At 48.6% G+C, this 20651-nt stretch overlaps 2 protein-coding genes across 4 annotated transcripts in view; one reads left to right on the top strand and one right to left on the bottom strand.

The window, feature by feature from the left end:
* Positions 1–8441, top strand: part of CA12 (carbonic anhydrase 12) — a 48562-nt gene extending 40121 nt beyond the window's left edge. The window contains exons 9-11 of the mRNA XM_062206087.1: positions 3896–3928; positions 4767–4854; positions 5884–8441. Coding sequence (XP_062062071.1) covers positions 3896–3928; positions 4767–4854; positions 5884–5956 — 194 coding nt within the window. The 3' untranslated portion in view covers positions 5957–8441. The remainder of the gene's footprint in view (positions 1–3895; positions 3929–4766; positions 4855–5883) is intronic.
* The window catches only part of APH1B (aph-1 homolog B, gamma-secretase subunit), an 85815-nt gene that overhangs the window by 25133 nt on the left and 40031 nt on the right, over positions 1–20651 (bottom strand). The window contains exon 6 of one of the 3 annotated variants that reach the window (XM_062206091.1): positions 7184–7567. The exons of 1 other annotated variant lie outside the window; for it this stretch is intronic. In XM_062206091.1, coding sequence (XP_062062075.1) covers positions 7547–7567 — 21 coding nt within the window. In that variant the 3' untranslated portion in view covers positions 7184–7546. Of the gene's footprint in view, positions 1–7183; positions 7568–15710; positions 19083–20651 lie in introns of those variants that run through there. One more of the 3 variants, XM_062206088.1, reaches the window with a different exon arrangement.

Here is a 20651-nt window from a genome sequence, read left to right as displayed (position 1 = left end):
CCCCACTGACTTCTCCACATGGTCTCCCCAAGGCACCCATCCCTGCTGCTCGGCCTCAGCCCCTTAACCTGGCTGGCACTTCCACGTGTCCACACAATCCCCTGTGGGATGGACGCCCCCTCTCTCCTCTTCCTGGAAAAGTCTTCCAAGACCCCACTCCAATCACAGCCTCTTGGGAGGTGGCTTCAGTGTCCACCCTCAGGGCAGCCAGCACACCGTGTTCACCTCCCAGGGTCGCTGTCACCACCCAGGAGAAACAGGGAGGAAGGACGATGGGCAGACAGGTCCACATTAGGTCCACATGACAAGCTCCTTAAGGACATGAAGACTGACATCTTGCTCGTGTGCTATGCCTGGCACTATGCCTGCTGCTTATTGTACGCTGTTACAAGAATGTCACCCACCCATTGCTCTCACCCTCCCCTCCCCAGCACCTCCTCTGCAGACTGCTCTACCCAGAGCCTGGCTAGTTGTCAAAATTTTCATTTTAATGAAGTCTTCTTTTCCTCTGTTTTCAATTTGCCAAACAGTACTAAAATCAAAATCCATTTGCTTAAGAAAAGTTAAGGATCAGAATTCTCTGTCCAATGCTGAATGGAGGAAGTCACCTAACAGGCTTGCTACTGCTCTGGCTGGGCAGGGGTCAAAGGCCCAGGCCCACCGTGAGCATTCCCCCAGGGTACTGAGCACCAGGGGAGTCAGGCCCCCTGGGCCTGTAGTCCTGGCCTGGAGACAAAGCCCTCCATCCTTATCATGGCCATCTAAGTCCAGTTCCCTCGTGTAGTATCTTTTTGGCAAATTTCTTTGGAGAAATTATTTCTTTACTGGGCTGCATAGTGAATAAGGAAAAGTCCCCACTGAAATAGATCCTGCAAAGAGAGTTGTGCTCTGTGGTTACCAAGGGCATCTCCTGTATGTTTCTCACCGAAGACAGCACTAGCACTGCCATTACTCACTGTGATGGCTGTTTTTAAGCATGGAAGTTGCAGTTTTTACCACCCTAACCTGGAGTACCTGGAGTGTTCTTTTTTTTTTTTTTTTTTTTAAACTATCAACCACCTGTAGCCATAAACTCCTGGAAGGAGTCATGTATGTGTATATGTTACCACTATGTAACATTTGCAAAACAGTCCCTCCTTAAAAGTGACACTTTGAAAGGAAAAGAATTGTATCTCACAATCAAATAGAATTGCAAATGGAGTTAGAGAACACTAGAGTGTGTCTCCAGGAACCCCAAGATGTGCAAATGGGTTGCTTGTTCCTCCTGCTGGGTTTACGGCTGAGGCCTCAGAAGACCTCAGAAACAGGTAAGCGATCTCCCTCCGTCCAGCGGATGCCAGTGAAGACTCAGCTGCTGAGCCAGCTAGAGCAGGGAGCGAGGCCCTGTGCCCGCAGCCCGCCACCTTCCCCGGGTGTCTGCACCTTCCCGGCGGAGGCGTGTCACAACAGCCTTCCACATCTGTGATTCCCTTTTGTGTGTCAAACTGCCGGTCTCTGCTCGCACTTCCTGGAGAGCAGACAGCTCTCTGGTGCCTGCACGGCGTGCGTCCTCTTCCTAGCAGCTCAGGAGCCCCCTCTGCTGAGCTCCTGCAGCGGCACTGGCCGGCCAGCTCGGTGAGCCCCATCCTGCCGTCCGCCTCACTGTTCTTGGGTGGGAACCGCCTGTCTTAGTCCCCATTTAGCTGTTTGTTTAATCTAGACGTAGATTACTTCGGCTGTGCTTCCCTGTGCTGGCTTCGACGCCTCTTCTTGGCACCTTCCCAGGAGCTATGCTGTAAAACGGACTCTGTCTTGTTCCCCGGGGCTCCCTGAGCCCCAAGAGTCTCACTGATTCCCCCTCTTCCTTTCACTAGCAGACGCTCTGGCTCCAGACCTGCGAGCTTGGCCACCTCTGGAGAGAAGCCCCACACCTGGGGGTGGGGGTGAGGGTGGGGAGGGTTGCTGCCGTCTCCCATGTCTGTCAGGGACGGCATCCCCCACATCGCCCTGTCCTGGGCTTCAGTAGAAGGTGGCACTTCCTTGGCTCCTTCAGGCAAGCTGCTTGCTGTGCACATCAGAGTCGTGGCCGAAAACCATCTGTCCCCGTCTGCAGGGCTTTCCTGGTCTTCGTGGCTGTTCCATCTCACTCCATTATTTCCAAGGAGAGGCCATTTAGGCGGCCTGACAGGTGGTCTGCTAGGAACGCTGAGCCCAGGATGAAATTATGCCGCTGTTTTTGGGGGCTGTGACAGCCAAGAGTGCTGTGCAGCGAATGGAGGAGTGCCAGACTCGCTCCAGAGAAGTCACCAAGTTGGAGAGGGCCCATCCTGGGGGCCTAGCTCTCTGTGGACTTAGCTTCTCTGGCGTGAGGGGCAGTTCCTCCAGCCGCGGGTTGGGGCTGCTCAGCCATCTGGGGGCCTCAGTGGCTCTCAGGACGTTTGGGGTGACTGGGAAAGAGGCGCCTTTGGGAGCCATGCATTTTGGCTGGCTCAGCCAAGCAGTCACGCGCACCAGTCTATGTGGTGAGAATGGGTCTGGCACTACAAGCCTCTGGGGCACCGCTAACAAACAGCCAAAGTGTGCTTCATCCAAGGGCTCAGGAAGGAAACCACAGTGAAGTTTCTTATGTTTGTTCTTTTAAGATCCCAAGGACCGAGGTCTCTGGGGACCTTTGGAAAACACTACAAACCCAAATATGCAGCCACGCTGTGCAGAGGCTGCAAGCACACAGCATGTGCCGGGCAGATGCTTGAGGCTCTCGCCGGTTGGGGACCCAGGTCCCTGAGCCACAGACTGGCCTTGTGTTCTGGTCACAAGAAGAGGCCGGGAATGGGGGAATCGAGGGGAGCCACCCTCTCTCCACTTGGGAGGCCGGGAGAACAGTCCACCTGTCTCTGGGACAGCTCTTCTCCACGGCTCCTGAACCCTCGCAGCAGCCGGGGGCCACCTGGGGAAGCCAGGCTTGGACCAGGGAGGCTTTGCAGGCCCAGTGTGAGACTGCAGAGGCCAGGTGGGAAAGGCTCTGGCCACAGTTCAGGAGCGCAGTGTGGGAAGAGCATGGTCTGGTTCCGCAGGACACTGAGTGCCCCGAGGGGGAGTCCCCGGCCTCTTCTGGTGTCTCACACTTGGTCAGCGCCTTCCCAGGGTCATTGGCATGGGCTCTGTGGACACAGGACCGAGTGGCCACCATCTGTACAAAGAAATCCCACCCTACACACTCCTGTGCGCATACACTAGAAGTTTCTACGGAAGTCAGAAAACCAGCAGACAGAGGAAGTGTAAACAGAGACTCTCCTTAGAGGGAGGACCTGACTAGAAGAACGAGGACGAGACTGGGAATCTCATCAGTAGTTAAGAATCCGATGGAATTTCACCTTAGATGGCTGGACACTAGGTCAGCCCCACCAAGGAGTCCTAACTCACCCCATTCATTCCCCAACAGTAACTTGCTGGGAGAAACTGTCATCTGATTCCATGTATCAGAGAAGGGCACAATGGACAGCTGGGTCCAGCAGAACCAAAGCAGAATTAGAAGCAAACTGTAACAGGCGGGGCAGGGCTGGGGGAATCTGGTGGCAGGTTCCTGGCGGGGAAGGGGGGCAGGTCCCAGAAGCAGACAGTAGCCTGCAGGTGGGTTCTGATTCTTATCTTCCCTCCCCTGGCCATACTGCATTTAAAACGGAAGTCTTGACTATGAAGGGACTGCTGTGATGCAGGAACAGAGGAGGGAGGGACCACAGGATGAGTGCCCTAGGTAGGCACCCCCTCCCCTCTATCGGGCAGTGACCTGAGCCAAGAGTGAGCACCCCTAGAAGCCTAAGTCTTGTATCTCCAAGAGCGCTTCTCAACACAGCAGTCCAATGCAGCGCTGTTCGACTGTGGATTAACTTCTGATTTTTTTCTCCCCCTCTTCAAGTGCAAATCCTTACCGGCACGGGACTGAGTGTGGGTATGTGGCCGGCGCCGGCCGTGCATGCTACACGGGTGACTGAGATTCTCAGTGTGATCTGGGCCTCCGATGCTTCCAGCCCACCTCCTCTGCCTCTCTGTGCTGTCGCTGTGGTTCCTGGCTCCCTCCTCGCTCTGGGTCTTACTCTCAAGTTGCTCTCTAAATCAAAGATGAACTGCCAATCAAATGCTCCTCCAATGAAAGACCTAATCACTTGACTGCATGTGTACAATCAAAGAGCCTACCTCAGACTTCTGTGGTCACGGTGAGAGGCCACTGGCTGAGAACGGCCCTGAACCCAGTGTGGAGGTCAGGTGAACGGCCATGTGACCTCGGCAATGGGCTGGGTTGTTTGGGCTCGCTTAAGACTCGGCAATGGAACTTGGGGGCGAAACTGACAGACATCCCAATGGGCCTTAAAGTCAGCAGGTGAAGACAGAGTGGATTCTCACTCTGTAGCCCAGGGTTGCTCAAAGTGTGGTTCATGGACCATGTGCACTGGCATCAGCTAGAAGTGTTTGGTGAAACGCAGATGCCTGGGCCCCATGCCAGACTGAATCGAGCCTCTGAGAGTTGGACTGAAAGAGAAATCTACATTTTGAATAAGCTCTTCACATGATCTTTGTGTAAGTTGGAGAACCCCTACTGGGCAACCACTACCGTTTACAAACGGCCCCTCTCAGTGCCCCAGCCAGACCAGAATCTGAGCACAGGGACGGGGAGATGACACGTTTCTGAAGATGATTCTGCAGCTGGAACGTGATTTCACACCTGTGTGCCGTGGCACGAGATGGAGGGGAGGCAGGGAAGTAACGTGTGCCCACTGCCTCTTCACCAGGCATCATCCTCTCGGTGGCCCTGGCCGGCGTTCTTGGCATCTGCATTGTCCTGGCAGTGTCCATTTGGTTTTTCAGAAGGAAAAAGGGGTGAGTTGGTTTGGGTTCGGAATGGGAGTGAGTGGCTCATGTGTCTGTGAGGATTAGTCTGAGAAGGCAGCTTGCAGAAGACAGGATCCCTGCCCCCTGAACCAACACTTATCCCAGGAACACTGTTCCCGAAACACCAGTGCCTCAGGCCTGCTCTGGATGAGACACTGGCCATTCATGGATCACCGTGCTCAGGTTTGGAAGTCTGTGTGCCGGCCTTGCTGCCCCTGCTGATTAACTTTGTGACACTGGACAAGGCTCTCAGTTTGGGGCTTATCTTCTTACTATGATTTTTTTTTTTAATTTGAGAGAGACAGACAAAGATCTTCAACTTGCTTATTCACTCCCTAAATGTCTGCCACCCCTAAGCCAGGAGACTAGAACTCAGTTTGGTTCTCCTATGTGGCTGGTGGAGACCCAACTACTCATTTCCCGGAGTGCACATGAGCTGGAAGCTAGAAGTGGAAGCAGAGCTGGGACCTGAACTCACACTCTCATATGGGATGTGAATGTTCTTAGCAGCATCTTAACTGCTACACCAAACATCTGCCCCTTACTAAGATTACATCTTTTCTTTTACAAATCTCCCTCTCACCAAAACAAACAAAACCTCAAAAACAAAAATTGAAGAAAAATCTGATCTCTCATTGACATTAGCTAGTGATCTTTTGCCCATGATTCTATGATCAATTCTCAGATTTTTCCTAAAACCCAATTTACTTCTCCTGGTGTGAAAAAATAAACAGGTTGTTAGCAGTTACGGAATCAAAGGTTTAAATTAGGGGTGATAGTGAGACCTTCTGCCAAATGCAGGTCAGGGAGAGGAAGGACAGCTGGGAGATGAATAGGTTCTGTTTGGGTCGATGGTTGGTTTGGGGGCATCCACTCCCACGGCCAACAGGAGTGGGGAAAGGATCGGAGAGAGGAAGCTGACTTCTGAAACTTCTCTCACTGCATAGCTGAGTCGGGCTGCTCTCCTGGATCGCTCTCTCCTCCGCCACTAACACTTGTGTGTTCTTACTGTTCCAGTAGCAAAAAAGGTGACAACAAGGGGGTCATTTACAAACCAGCCATCAAGATGGAGACCGAGGCCCACGCCTGAAGGTCAGGGCTCTCTCAGACGTGTAAAGAAGGACCTGGCTTTGGACACCACCCAGCTGTGGCTCTCTCGACACTCAGAATGCCCCAAGGTGTTCTCTGAGCTCAATCTGCAAACACTCAGATGCCTGGGGGACCTCCAGCTCCCCCAGCACTCTGGGGCCACCGTCAGAGTGATGTGATCCATGGGTGGGCTGAATGCCTGGGTCAGGAGGCTGGAGCTCTGAGCTATGGGCTGTTTCTGTGTGAGATGGGTCAGGAGTCTGGATTCTGGCTGGAAAACATGTCCACCCAGGGCTTCAGTCACGCGTGCTCTCAAGTGTCTTGGAAATTCTGCTCATTCTCCAAGCTTCCAGACTAGAATGTGTACTCTCTGCTTGTGTTTTGCTTTTGAAACTCAGTTTTTTTCCTCGGGGGAGGAAGAGCTGTTGCTGGCTGATTTCCCCCTGTGACAAAACCTTCAGTCTGACCTCACAATTGTAGGGGAACAGTTGAGACGGGAAGGGCCAACTTCTTGGAAAGGAAAACAAGAGATACAGTTTGTAATATATTAGGGGCGCTTTTCACAGTCCTGCCCTTTGGGTCACAGACACTGAATGGACCTAGAGAAAGAGTTTCAAGTTCCTTTTTTTTCTTTTTATGGAGGTGAGGGGAGAGAGACACCCACAGAGACAAGGAGTTGGAGGGAAGGTGAGAAGGTGGGGGTGGTCTGGGAGACTCTCACTTTGGAGTCTGAATTGGAACCACAAGTTGTTTATCAAGCCACAACGTGCAGGCAGAATACTAGTCCAAATCCAACCTCCTGATTGTTTTTATACTGTACAGATCTCATAAATAGTTTGACTGTTCCTTGAAAATGTGTTTTCTTTCTCTAGAGCAGACACGGAGTTCTGAGGTGACCCAGTCTGCTTTTGAGTCTAGAATAGACAAAAGCAAAATGACTGTAGCGCTCCACCTCCTACCCAAATCCCACTTCTGAGTGTCCCTTCTGCCAACCTGGGATTGGGTCTGATCTACTCCCGACTTTGAGGATATCACATTGTGTTAAGTTAAAATATATTTTCAGGCTCTAAAGGCCAAACGTTATCTGTACAGGGGTTGGTACTGTTGTCGTATTGAGGGACCAAAGATACTGGAACATTACTAAGTCTCCATATTCCTCCCCCAAGCCACAGTTTTAGAGAAGCCTTAACTCCTTCCTCGTTGTCCTGCCATGGAAGTGGAGGTCAGTTAGTTCCACAACAGAGAAGGGGTCGCAGTCACCAAGCCCCTACTGCTAGCTCCTGGCTGTTTCCAGAGAGTGCTGAGTCCCAGCTCCTTTCGACAGCATGGAATGTCCTTTTAAAGCACAGGTCTCTTTATACAGTTTCCCTCTACTCTTCCCTCTGACTTTAGAGATTCTCTCCATCATCACAACGTTTCGTGTCTTTCAGTCTGTGTGTCTGTACACCAGATGTCTGACAGCCTCGGAGCCAATGGTGGTGCCGCGGCTTTGCCATTAGCACACGCGATGCATCATCTGATCACAGCAGGGAAGGTATTGTGACCACGCCATGTGGATTCCGTGGTTTCTGCCTTGGCCCATGGTGGCCAATCAAGACCACTTCAGGAAACTCTGAGGATGAGAGAACAGAGAGATGACTGTGCCTGGCACAGGGCTGCTCACGGAGAGACTAATTTACTAAGTAGAAACACAGTGGCATTTCTCTTTCCCTCTTTGCTGTCAGCACAGGCCAGGCTCTTGGGTCTCCTGCCTGAGACAAAAAGGGCCGGTTGGGGCCGGCGCTGTGGTGTAGCGGGTAAAGCTGCTGTCTGCAGTGCTGGTATCCCATATGGGCACCAGTTCGAGTCCCGGCTGCTCCACTTCTGCTATGGCCTGGGAAAGCAGTAGAAGATGGCCCAAGTCCTTGGGTCCCTGCATCCATCTGGGAGACCTGGAAGAAGCTCCTGGCTTTGGATCTGCATAGTTCTGGCCGTTGTGGCCAATTCAGGAGTTGACCAGTGGAAGGAAGACCTCTCCCCCACCTCCCTTTCTCTCTTTCTCTCTCTCTCTCCCCCTCTCTCTCTGCTTCCACTTCTCTGTAACTTTGCTTTCAAATAAATAAATAAATAAATAAATCTAAAAAAGAGGGGGGTGGCTGGGTGGGTGCTGTGCTGGGGCACATGGCAGGTGGAGACATAGCTAAAACAAACCACAGGATGGGACAAGAGGTATGGAAGGCCTGGCTTTTCTGGTCTTTCATTTGCCTCTCACTAATAAGGCTTCAAGTCTCTGTTCTATTTCTTTAGTATCCTCTGGTAAAAGTAGTAAAAATCTGTATCTTCATCTTGAGTGGATGACTCTAGGATTTGGTGCACTGATCCAGTGATATCATATCCAGTTCAAACCCTAAATTCTCCCTTTCACAGTCTCCTGACCACCCCTCGGGCCCTGTGCTGACAGTCTGTCCAGTAAGTCTGTATTTATTGTCAGAATGATTGTAATCAAGATACACTGTAAATATATAAAAAAAAAAGATAAATAAAATGTTTTTCACATCCAACTGATTGCTTTGGAGGAGAGGTTAAGGCACTACAATTTGCAAAAGGTATCAGAACAAACGGTCCCATCATTTGTATCCAGGTCTCAGAATCTGTCTCCAGTGAGGAAAACACACCAACTGACTCACTCACTCTGCTAGTGAGCAGCCCCAGGTCACACAGCTGCTTAGCTGGTGGAGCTGCAAAGTCTGGAGTTACCAGGGGAAGGCTCAGGGAGGAGGGTGGTCTGAGCTGGGCCTTGAAGACTAAGTCAGATGGGAGCAATGGGTGGAAAAGACAGGGATGTTCCTAACCAAAGGGATGTAAATACAGGGACCGGGTCCTGTGTCTCTCCTCACTCCTGAGAGTGTTGTAACTAGCAGGCAGGCAGCCACTCTCAGTCACCTCTTCCGATCTTGGATCCTTCTAGCATAACATACTATTCCCCTTCATAGAATCCCAGCTTTGGACTTCACGTCTGCTTTGCTACACGAGGCAGCTCTGTAAAGGTGACAAATCAGCACCATGGTTGTCTAGAAAAGCCTCCCATTTCCACTTCTCAATCACCCTAGGACTGAGGCAGGTGAACGGTTCAAGGGCAGTTCTGCTCCAGTGGGTGACGGAGCAGCTGGCACAGCTGTGGGATAGAAACCCTCCAGGTTGATAGTCTCTGGGTTGGAACTCAAGGATTTTTTGTGCTCCCTCCTTAGCATCTTTCCAGGGGTCACTGTCCCCTACAGGGATGAGAACAGGCAAGGAGCAAGATGAAGGTCCTCTGAAACTCAGACTTGGACTTGTTCCCATCCCAGCTGTGTGTATGGGGGGGGGGGGCAGGGGGAGTCCTTGCTGGAGAAAGCAATGAGCATCACCCTTCTCTCCCTGCAGTCTTCCCTCAATTCCCTAAACTCAAGTTCAAAGACTTAGCCTCAGGGCTGGCGCTGTGGTATAGCAGGTTAACACCCTGGCCTGAAGCAACGGCATCCCATATGGGCGCCGGTTTGAGTTCCGGCAGCTCCTCTTCTGATCCAGCTCTCTGTCATGGCCTGGGATAGCAGTAGAAGATGGCCCAAGTCCTTGGGCCCCTGCACCCACGTGGGAGACACGGAAGAAGCTCCTGGCTCCAGGCTTTGGTTTGGCACAGCTCCGGCCATCTGGGGAGTGAACCAGCAGATGGAAGACCTCTCTCTCTCTACCTCTCTGTCACTCTGTCTTTCAAATGAATAAAATAAATATTTTTTAAAAACAACTTAGCCTCAGCTTAGCCTTTACCTCCTGTAAAGAGAGCTCAATTGACAATTTAGAGCAAGGGAAGAATAACAAAATATAATGCAAGACACAGAAAATTTTCAACTTTCTAGTAGCCACTCCAAAAACAGATAAACCAGTGATGTTATTTTAATATATTTCATATAACTGACTGGATCTAAAATACTGTAATTTCAGCATGTTATCAGAATTTTAATGTGTACCATTTTAGCTTTTCCACAGTAAATCTTTGAAATCTGGTGTGTATTTTACACTTACAACACATCTCAATTCAGATGCTAAAGTTGCCTTGTAAATATTTGATCTGTATTTAGATTTCATAAAGCTAAGAGTTGAAAAAGCAGCTTTGCATATCCAAGTTGTTCCAAACACACTTCAAGTTTTCCAAATAACCGAATAAATTATCAGCTTTGAAATTTAAATGTATTAAAACAAAACAGATTGAGTTTCTCAGTTTCACCCCCACATTCCAAGCGCTCCTTAGCCACACGTGGCTGACGGCCACCATAGCAGACCAGGTAGATGTGAAGCACCATGAGATATCCATTGGGAGGGGTCACGTCAGTAAAACCCCGGAAGAAAAGGCTGAGTGATGAGGAATGAAGATTGGGAGACAGAGCATGAGAGAAGAGGTCAGGAGGGAGGCAGAGGGCAGAAGGGCAAACAAGCCAGCATGAACGGGCCAGAGGACCTTGGACCCCTGGTCTCTTCCCGCCTCTTCCCCCTGCAACTGCTGTGGGGGCTTCTCAGCCTCCCACCTTGTGCCACCCCAAGGTCCAAGCACCCAGAGGTAATGGAACTGGGGCTTCCCAGTGCTGGGCTGTAGGCATATGAGCAGGTGTTACCCACAGAAAGACCTTGCCAGGTGCTGGGAACACACACACACACACACACTCTTCTTTCTCCTTGGAGCCGTAGGATTCCCGCCTGATGGGGCTCTGTTCTGGCAAAATCAGCAGGTCTGAAATCCAAGCCAGTGCTGGCACTGTCAGCTCTGCCTGCCCCCCCACCTTACAACTAGTGGCCTCCCTTCAAACTGCAGAGAGAAGGTCCCTGCCTTCTGGGAAGTGGTGGCATGGCCCCAGAGCATCCACACCCTGCAGGGCAGGGCGCCTCAGTGTCGCCACCCGCACTGGAGGCCGCCTGGCAGGGGGCACGTGATCCTCCGACTGGGACAGAGCTGCTGCAGGGTGTGAGAGGAAGCTGTGAGGCGACACCACAGGGGAGACTGCGCACTGCCCACACCCCTTCATGACAGAGTGACAGGGCAGAGGTGAGACAGGGCAGAGGTAAGAGCCAGAGTATTCTGAATAATTCACCATAAAACATTACTGCAGCAGGGCCAGGGTATCCTTCTGACGGGAGGTCAAGCAGACATTCAGTAATGCCGGTTACACACCTGTGCGACCACTCCAACGCACATTTCACTCCATAGCGCAGCAGCCCCCGGCCGCCCCCAAATCTTCTGCAGGGAACAAGGGCTCTGACCAGCAGCTCAGCCAAGTTCCTACAGCGCGAAGACCACCCACACTCCATGGCTCCAGTGTCATGGAAACACCTCGTCAGAGAATTTACTACCCTCATGCCAACTGCGCAGGAACCTCATAAAACCCTAGATGCTGAAGGCACTAAAAGCATTCACGCGGACAATTTCCAGAAAGTCAACAAGAACCTCCCACCTCCAATCTGCCCGGTGGCATCAAACTCTGACCTGGGCTCTGGAAAAGGTGACAAGCATTGCCAATGGCAGTCGGACAGAGGAGTGGGCTCAGTTCCTGGGACGTTACTGGCCCCTTTTCTTTCAGCAAACTAAATTCCCAGAAACACATTCACTGAGGTTTTTCTTTTCCTAAGGCTGAACTGCAGAAAAGGAATACACACACAGACACACACACGCAGCAAATAGATGAGAGAGCTTCAAAGAGTTCATGGGAACCTGTTGAGTGAAAAACCTTCACAGGGATTTCTACAATTTTTTTTTTGCACCAAAATAAACTCATTTTCCCACACGCTTTCTGGAAAATGCTCATGTATAGGTTCTTTTTAAAATGAAAAATTCTGGGCTGGCGCCGTGGCTCAATAGGCTAATCCTCCGCCTTTTGGCGCCGGCACCACAGGTTCTAGTCCCGGTCGGGGCGCCAGATTCTGTCCCAGTTGCCCCCCTTCCAGGCCAGCTTTGTGCTGTGGCCAGGGAGTGCAGTGGAGGATGGCCCAAGTGCTTGGGCCCTGCACCCCATGGGAGACCAGGAGAAGCACCTGGCTCCTGGTTTCGGATCAGCACGGTGCGCTGGCTGCAGCGGCCGGCCATTGGAGGGTGAACCAATGGCAAAAAGGAAGACTTTTCTCTCTCTCTCTCTCTCACTGTCCACTCGGCCTGTCAAAAAAATAAAATAAAATAAATAAATAAAATGAAAAATTCTTAAAAATGCAAAGCAAACCGTCATGACAGAAAACAGATCCATGGTTGCCTAGGGATGAATGAGATGGGGGGTGGAGAGAGGACAAAGATAGATGGGTCACGGTTGAGGTGATGGCTGTGTTCATTAAACTCCTGCCTGCGGTGATGGCTTCCACATGTCAAAACTGTTCATGTTTTACACTTTAAATATGTGCGATTTATCTTGTTACCCATTATACCTCCATAAATCTGTAAACAAAGCACAACAAAACTTCACAGAGCCAGTGATACCTGGTTTCATCCCGGCATCTCCATGTGGCCTATTCAGAAGGCAAAGCTTGTCCAGGGTGAACACATATTCCTCTAAGGCTTTCCTTATGGGTGGGGAAGGGATGTGATCTCTATTCAAATGATCAGCCATAACACTGACAGTGTAAGTCAAAGTCATTCTTTCTACTTGAGTTCACTCATTTCAAATATTCTTATTTTATTACACACAATGAAGACAAAGAGCACAGGGCTCATGGGTTCAAGGGCAGACTGGGACATCTACAGCAGCTCTGTGCTGGTGATGACACAGTGAACCAACATTCTCTGGAAGGAGCATACACTATTCTGGCAAGGTGGATAATGTCCCTAATTAGCTCATCTGCTGAAACCTGTTTCCTGAGCTACCTAGGCATCCAACAGATCTCACACATGTTAGGGTCTCTCCTTCCCAACCACACCCATAGAAACATGAGGAAAGTTTCCCTGAATATGGTATATCCTTTCCATGGAGGACCATGCAGTCATTAATAAGCGTGGTTTAAGGAGCTTGTTACACTCTCTGAACCACTGAGTGAAATCTTGGATTAATCTGCCTTCAAAGTAATTAACAACTGACTTTGTCATGCTGCTTCATTCATAAGCAAATATTTAATAAACAACTACTATTTGCTAAATGGTGGGGATTGAAGCAGGATGTAGACAGGATCCCTTTATTCTGTGAGCTCCCAGGAAGCCACTAACCATAACATACAGGACAGAAGCATGTTTGGATTGCCATGTGTCCATCAATGGAAGAATAGCTAGCCAAACTATTGTCTATCCATAAAATGTAACATTATTGAGCAATGAAAAGTTACAAGCTATTAATACACACAAAAATGGGACAAATCTCAGAAAATTACATTAAGAGACAGAAGCCAGACACAAACGTGTGCATTTCATGTTATTTCAAGGTCTGAAGCAAGCAAAATCAACCTCTGATGATAGAGGTGGGAACTAGCAGCGGCCTCTGTGGAGGGCAGTGTGGGCTGACTGAAAAGGAACATGAGGGAACCACCAAGGGGGAAGGAAACATTCTATTTATCGATTGGGATTAAAGTTACACAGGTGTATACATTTGTTAAAACTCATCCAACTGTACAATTTGAAGCTGTTCATTTTGTTGAATGTAAATGATTCCTTAATTTAAAAAAAAAAAGTGTATGGGATCACAGCAGAGAAAGCCACTCACTTTTCTGAGTATAATAGATTCAGGAAAGACCTCAAAAAGGAAATGACATTGAACAGGCCTATTGGAGCAAAAATAAGAATATGGAAGTAGGGGTGGGCATTTAGCCTAGTGGTTGAGGTACTGGTTGAAATGCCCACATCCCATGTTGGAGTGCTTGGGTTTGAGTCCCAGTTCCAGCTCCCAATTCCAGCTTCTTGTTCAAGCAGACCTTGGTGGGGCAGCAATAATGACTCACGTAGTTAGGTTCCCACAGCCTAGGTGGAAGACTGGGATGGAGTTCTGGATTGTGGCAGCATCCCCCAGCTGTTGTGGGCGACTGAGGAGTGAACCAATGGAGGGGAGCAAGCTCTTTTTCTCTCTCAAATAAAAAGTGAAAAAAAAAAAGTGGAGGTGTGAGAGTCCATGGTGCACCTATATAAAAGAGCCTTGGGGATGTTTGAGAATGTCCAGGAAGGGTGGGGGAAGGAGATGAGGCAGGACAAAGTTGCTGGAAACACACTGTAAGTGACTCTGACAGATAAACACTTTCTACCAAGGATAAGGAGAGCATGGAAGTACTTAGATTATGTTTCTGGTTACCTAAATTAATTGTGCCCATTTTCTAAAAAATACAAAGAATTATGTATAAAGCAGAAAGTTCCCATGATCCAAATTCCCAAAATAGTCATTGCTAACAACTTTCAAGACTTTATGTGTGTGTATATTTTTGTATTCACATAATTTGGGTGGCCAGCACTGTGCCACTGCAGGTTGAGCTACTGTGTGAGACATCAGCATCTTGTATGAGTGCCGGTTTGTGTCCTTACTGCTCCACTTCTGATCCAGCTCTCTGTTGTGGCCTGGGAAAGCAGCAGAAGATGGTCCAATTGCTTGGGTCCCTGCACCCGCATGTGAGACCTGGAAGCAGCTCCTAGCTCCTGGCTTCCGATCAGCCCAGCTCTGGCCGTTGTGGCCATTTAGGAAGTGAACCAGTGCATGGAACACCTCTCTTTCTCTGCCTCTGCCTCTCTATAACTCTGCTTTTCAAATAATAAATATTTTTTTTTAAAAAAGGTATCTTTGGCCGGCACCATGGCTCACTAGGCTAATCCTCTGCCTGCGGCACTGGTACTTCGGGTTCTAGTCCCGGTTGGGGCGCTGGTTCTGTCCCAGTTGCCCCTCTTCCAGTCTAGCTCTTTGTTGTGGCCCGGGGAAGGCAGTGGAGGATGGCCCAAGTGCTTGGGCCCTGCACCCGCATGGGAGACCAGGAGGAAGCACCTGGCTCCTGGCTTTGGATCGGCACAGTGTGCCGGCCGTGGCGGCCATCTTGGGGGTGAACCAATGGAAGGAAGACCTTTCTCTCTGTCTCTCACTGTCTAACTCTGCCTGTCAAAATAAATAAATAAATAAATAATAAAAAGGCATCTTCTCTGTACCTATTCCAACCTTTGGCCAATATTATGTGATGTTTTATAAGGTTCCTATTTTACAATTACTGCAGGTGTTTCAAAGTGAGGTTCTAGATATTTGAGGACTTTCCTGCTTAGCTTAAGATACCTCAAGGAATTTCTTTACACCAGTTTCTTTTTTTTTTTTTTTAACAGGTAGAGTGGACAGTGAGAGAGAGACAGAGAGAAAGGGCTTCCTTTACCATTGGTTCACCCTCCAATGGCCGCTGCGGTCGGCGCACCGCGCTGATCCGAAGCCAGGAGCCAGGTGCTTCTCCTTGTCTCCCATAGGGTGCAGGGCCCAAGCACTTGGGCCATCCTCCACTGCACTCCCGGGCCACAGCAGAGAGCTGGCCTGGAAGAGGGGCAACTGGGACAGAATCCGGCGCCCTGACTGGGACTAGAACCTGGTGTGCCGGTGCTGCAGATGGAGGATTAGCCTATTGAGCCACAGAGCCAGCCAACATCAGTTTCTAAATATAGATATCCAACAGGCCTTAGGAATTTTAAATCTCAGGATTGATCAGCAGTAAACAACCAAGTGAACAATCAAATTTTATAGGAGACAAAAACTACAGTACAGATTATTAAAGGATACCTATTCCAAAAAAGAGGAAACATGGGAAACGAGTAGAGCCAAACAATCTTTTATTGTTCACTAAAAAATACAGGTCTGGAAAGAGTATGCTGCATTATATATCAAATACAAGGTCTGATATTGCCAAGTATGTAAACACAACTTACATAAGATTATACATATTTTACATAGAGATGGTATCCACCTCTTCTAAACACTAAAATTTAATAGAATGAAGTGAAACTTCTTATTAAATGGCAAATGTAAACACGGCAATCACAAACAAAATGCTCAAAGCCAAGTGCTTTAAAACTGCTTTGTGTGACATCTACCGTATCTACCTGGACTGGGAAATGGTGTAGCCCAGAAAAAACTTAGCTAACAAAAGAATCAATGCCCTCAAAACACTCTTCCTACCGGGCAGGCCACAGGTGTTCCTGGCAGGTTGCCACCCTGGGTGGTCAGCAGCAACCCTCAGGCCCATCCCAATGCTAATGCCTATTTTGGGGCTGAGCTGAGGGGAACTGGGAAAATACCAGGTAAGAGGAAGCTTACACTGCACCTGCTCTATAGCCAAGAACACCTAGCATCTCTGATGTGAATCTGCCACCCACAGCAAACACTGAAATGTACTTGAGAGGAAATACCAGCACCGCGAAAAAAGACCACTTACCATGCAGTCTGCAGGTACCATCTCTACGTCTGTTCAGACAGGCTTCCCGAAAGACACCACCAGAGGCGCCGCTACCCTATTCCCAGCCAGGCAGGCCAGGAAGGAGGCTACAAGACTTCTCCAGTTATGATTACTAATTCCGATGAATTACAAATAAGTACAGCTCATACTGAGCACAACAAAAGCAGTCTGTTATTCACATGGCAGCATAAACAAGCACTGCAAGAATTTCACAATTCTGAAATCCACTGTAGCTATATCCACACTTCCCTGCAAACAGAGAATTCTGAGTGGAGGAAAGCACACAACATCAACACCAGCTTCTCCACGTATTGTTAGAGCTTAGAATGCTCATTACAGACAACAAATGCGAAGAAAAGCATATTTCAATATATCCACGCAACAGAGGAAGACTACACCTTTTCTCTGGGTTTCCTTTGCATTAGGCAAAGCAAGGCAATTTGCAACAATAGTGCCTAAGCTATGGCCATACTCATATTCTAAAAAATATCAAGGTTCCAAAAGTTCCTTCATTCATAGGCAAGTAAGTCTTATTAAATAATTTCCTGAACTAAGACAACAGTGTCACCATCAAAAACACATTTTCTTCTGAGTTTTTAAAATGAGATTTTACAATATCCCAGCTACTTTGATACTGATTAGTGTAGAGAAAACCCTCACAGCTCAAACATGAGTGGTATTAATATTCTCAGATTTCTATACTTTATAGATCAGCAAATATTTTAGAATATCCACTAAGATATTGTGAGACAATATGAACAATCAACTGTGTATTTTTCTTATTCTGTTCGTCAAAGAATACCATGTTCTCATAGGAATACATCTGTTTGATGGTATCTTTTTCTCCTCGATTCTGCACAGTAAGTTTCACTGTTCAGATTTTATGTCCTTTGCTTTTACAGTCCAAGGAAAATATCATAAAAAGTTGGAAAACTGCAAACTTCAGCAGAAGCACTGGTATTAGTGCTGAAGTAAACTTTGGGGGAATCACTGCAATCGATTATGACTGCCCGGCCTTGCTAGAAGCCCTTCTTTCTGGAATCTCTAGATTGAGATATTCCAACATTGTAAACACAAGAAAAGGATGTTTCACGGACACTGAGAAAGGTCTAGTTCACGTGTAACACTCTGCTCTTAGCTAGCCCACAGTACTGGGCTATGTCTCTGTTTTAAGCATGTACTTCCCCTCCAGAGTACTGCCAATTCCATCATCTGTCACATCACTGTTGAGTCGTCACTGCTGCTCCTATTTCTTTAGGATGTTCTCTCACACCAATGGCATTCACTGAGGTATCACTTTAAGGTACTGGTAATTTCATTCCACATTATCAGCTCCCTACAAGACATCAACTAGGAACAGCTTCTACTAGCAAAGGCATGATTCACTGGCACTTCTTCTTATAAAGGAATTCAAAAGGGTTGTTTAGAAGCTCAACAAACACCTTGGATATTCCTACAAAGGGAATGCTGTATCTGTGACCAAAACCCAAATATATTTACTGGATCGAAAGTACATGGGTTATGTAATAGCATGAGATTTGATAGCTCAAGTTCTATTTCCAATATGATGCTCTACCATCTGGATGCAGTGCTACTTAGTACCAGAGGAGCACATGAAAGTGTCAACACCACCCCTGTGGCAACAAGCCTCCTGCTTCGGGTCACACTTCCCCCAGCTCCAGGACAGCCTGTCACAAGGACACCACTGGGCTCTCTGCAAGCTGCTCAGAGACAAACAACGAGCTTCACCTCAGCCAGCCCAGCAGCGAGCACTCGGACTAAACACTCAGCCCTCGGCCTTGGGGAAAGAGTCTGCGAAAAGCTCTGAACCTAGAAAACGCTCACAGATGCGGCACAAAAATTCTTGGTTTTATAATATCTTCCCAAAGAAGTCAGAAATAACTTTTTTTTTTAAGGAAGTGGATCTATACTTTAAAATAATGCAGTATCTCACAAAGCAAATCCTAGAATGGAAACCCTGAAGAACATGGCTCACTAATCAGGTCTTACTTTGGCTAACCCGTCATAGCTAATCGGCATTTCTCCCTGCACTTGGAAGCACAGCCCAGCGTGTTTTCCCGTGGCAGCACTAGGGACGTACATGAAGACGGCTCACAGAGGTCCCAGCCCTTTCCCCTCTGGGGACTCCAGAACTTAGAGAGAGAACGGCTGACCAGGAGTTAGCATCCAGACGCCTGCTCACTCCGCTCCAGGAGACCGAGTTACATCACAGCTGGCGTTCCGTTCTCACTCAGGTACGGTGTTCTCAGGAAGCTCTCACTTGTTCACCAGTGGTGCTCAGCCTGCTGCACGTCACAATCACGTGGGCCAACTAAACCTGGAGGGGAGCCCAGGATCAGCACTCTTATTCTCCACAGGTGATTCTAACGTGCGGCTAGGAGGTGCACCACTGATGAACCCTTTCAGAAAGCTGTTCCGTGAAAGCCAAGTGAGTGGGATTTGTATCTGGACAGGATTTTCTAAATCCCATCAGAAAATCAGGAATTTTTAGGAAAAGGCACAATTGTGCTTCCTCTAAGGATGCAGCCTGCTGCTTGGGAAAGGCTGGTTTCTGGAGGTTATCTGGAACGCTGGTTGAAAAGAAGGAAGTCCTTGTCTTGGCAAAGCAGGCAGAGTTTCAGGCTTCGGCAGCTGCCTCCAGCAACAAAAAACGCCCAGATGCCCATGAGCACCATTATTATATATGCCGACAGCAGATTTATTCCATAATGAGGACTTAGGAAGGTCTGCAAAGGAAAAATAAATCAGCTCGGGTAATAACAGCTTGCTTATCATAAGGGATAACCAAAGGTTTAAAAAAAACAAACAGGGAATATTTTGACTACCTGGGGGGGGGGGGGTGTCACCACACAGATGACTTGGTCATGTGTTAAGGACCCTCAAAGACACATACAGCTGTTGCTGTCAATTACCTGCAGGCCCCCGCTCTGCTGTATTCACACAGTAACCCAGGGGGGTAGTCATTAGAACCAACAGAACATATCTGCATAGCCTAGCCCTGGCTTACATTCATTTCTATGTTATCTCTTAGAATTAAAAAAAAAAAAAAGTGAGACAAATCCCAGCTACTTTAGTATGAATCTTTAGTATTTAACAGAACAGTGAGCAACAGTCTTTTTCATCTGCACAATTACCATGGTTTCCAAAAGGTTATTTATTAAAAAAAAAAAAAAAAAACTGATGGAATGCTGAGAGGTATTGCATTGTGCAACAGCGAAGGCTGGTAGCTACCCTAATGGAGCTTATATACAAGGAAGGGAGGCAATAAAGAAAGCGAAAACAAAATTACAAATTGGAGGAGTGGTAGGTCAGAACAATAGTAGTTGTGATGAATCTAGGAAAGGTAAGAACAAGTGAATCCACCCAGGTGGCCAAGGAGGGCCCTAAGAAAGTGGCATTTTAACTGACATATACAGGAGGAGGAGTGAGCCAACCCTGTGTAGGCCAGGGGAGGAACCAGATGAGGATGAAGAGCTTGGTGCAGCTGAGGAGCTGAGACGAGCCGGTATTAATGATGCTGAGGAGTGGAGGGGGCAGCAGATAAGAAACCAGACAGGAGGGCAGGAGCCAACCAGCAACACGTTTATGAGGCGTATGCATTTTATATTCAAGTGTAATGCAGGGTCACAGAAGGGCTTTAGGTAGGGGACTCCAATGCCTTGATTCAGATTTCTAAAACTTCAGTTTACAGGCAGATGATGAGAGTACAGAGTGCTCACTTAGACCAGAGTGCTGGTGGTGGAGACAGAGTGGGCAATATGAACTGGGGACTAGCTGGTAAGTGAATGTGAGAAAGGGAGGAACCAAGAATGACTCTCACATTTCTGGCGGGTGGGGGAGTAGGGGGGTGGGGGTGGGGGCTCCAATCGAAAAGGAAACAAAGTTGCTAAGCTAAGTTGGAGTTTGCCGCACTTTCACATTCCAGTGACTCAGCGTTTCCAACAATCCAAGATGGCTCCCGAGGGAGGTACCTAGCCTGACAGGAGACTTCCGTATTTGTGAACAGTATGTGTCCTTGGCTGTGATTGGCCCTTGAGGGCGTGCCCGGCTCGTGTCCTGCCTTACCTTTCAGCTGGTTGGCTCGGTTCCCTTGTGCCCTGGACAGCCCCTTTTCTGTGTCTATAAAAGCTTTTCCCTTCCCAATAAAGTCAAGAACCCGGCTGCGCCCTGGGCGTTGACTGATCTGGCTCTGGTGTGGTTCCATTGCTGCCAACACTCCTCATCCCGCTCGGCCCCTGAGCTCCTTAGGCCGGCCCTGAGGAGCTCTATTGGACCTGCTGCCCCGTGACGAGCAG

This window comes from Lepus europaeus, chromosome 11, assembly GCF_033115175.1.
Source record: "Lepus europaeus isolate LE1 chromosome 11, mLepTim1.pri, whole genome shotgun sequence".
Lineage (NCBI taxonomy): Eukaryota > Metazoa > Chordata > Mammalia > Lagomorpha > Leporidae > Lepus > Lepus europaeus.
This window is presented reverse-complemented; position numbering and strand designations above follow the sequence as displayed.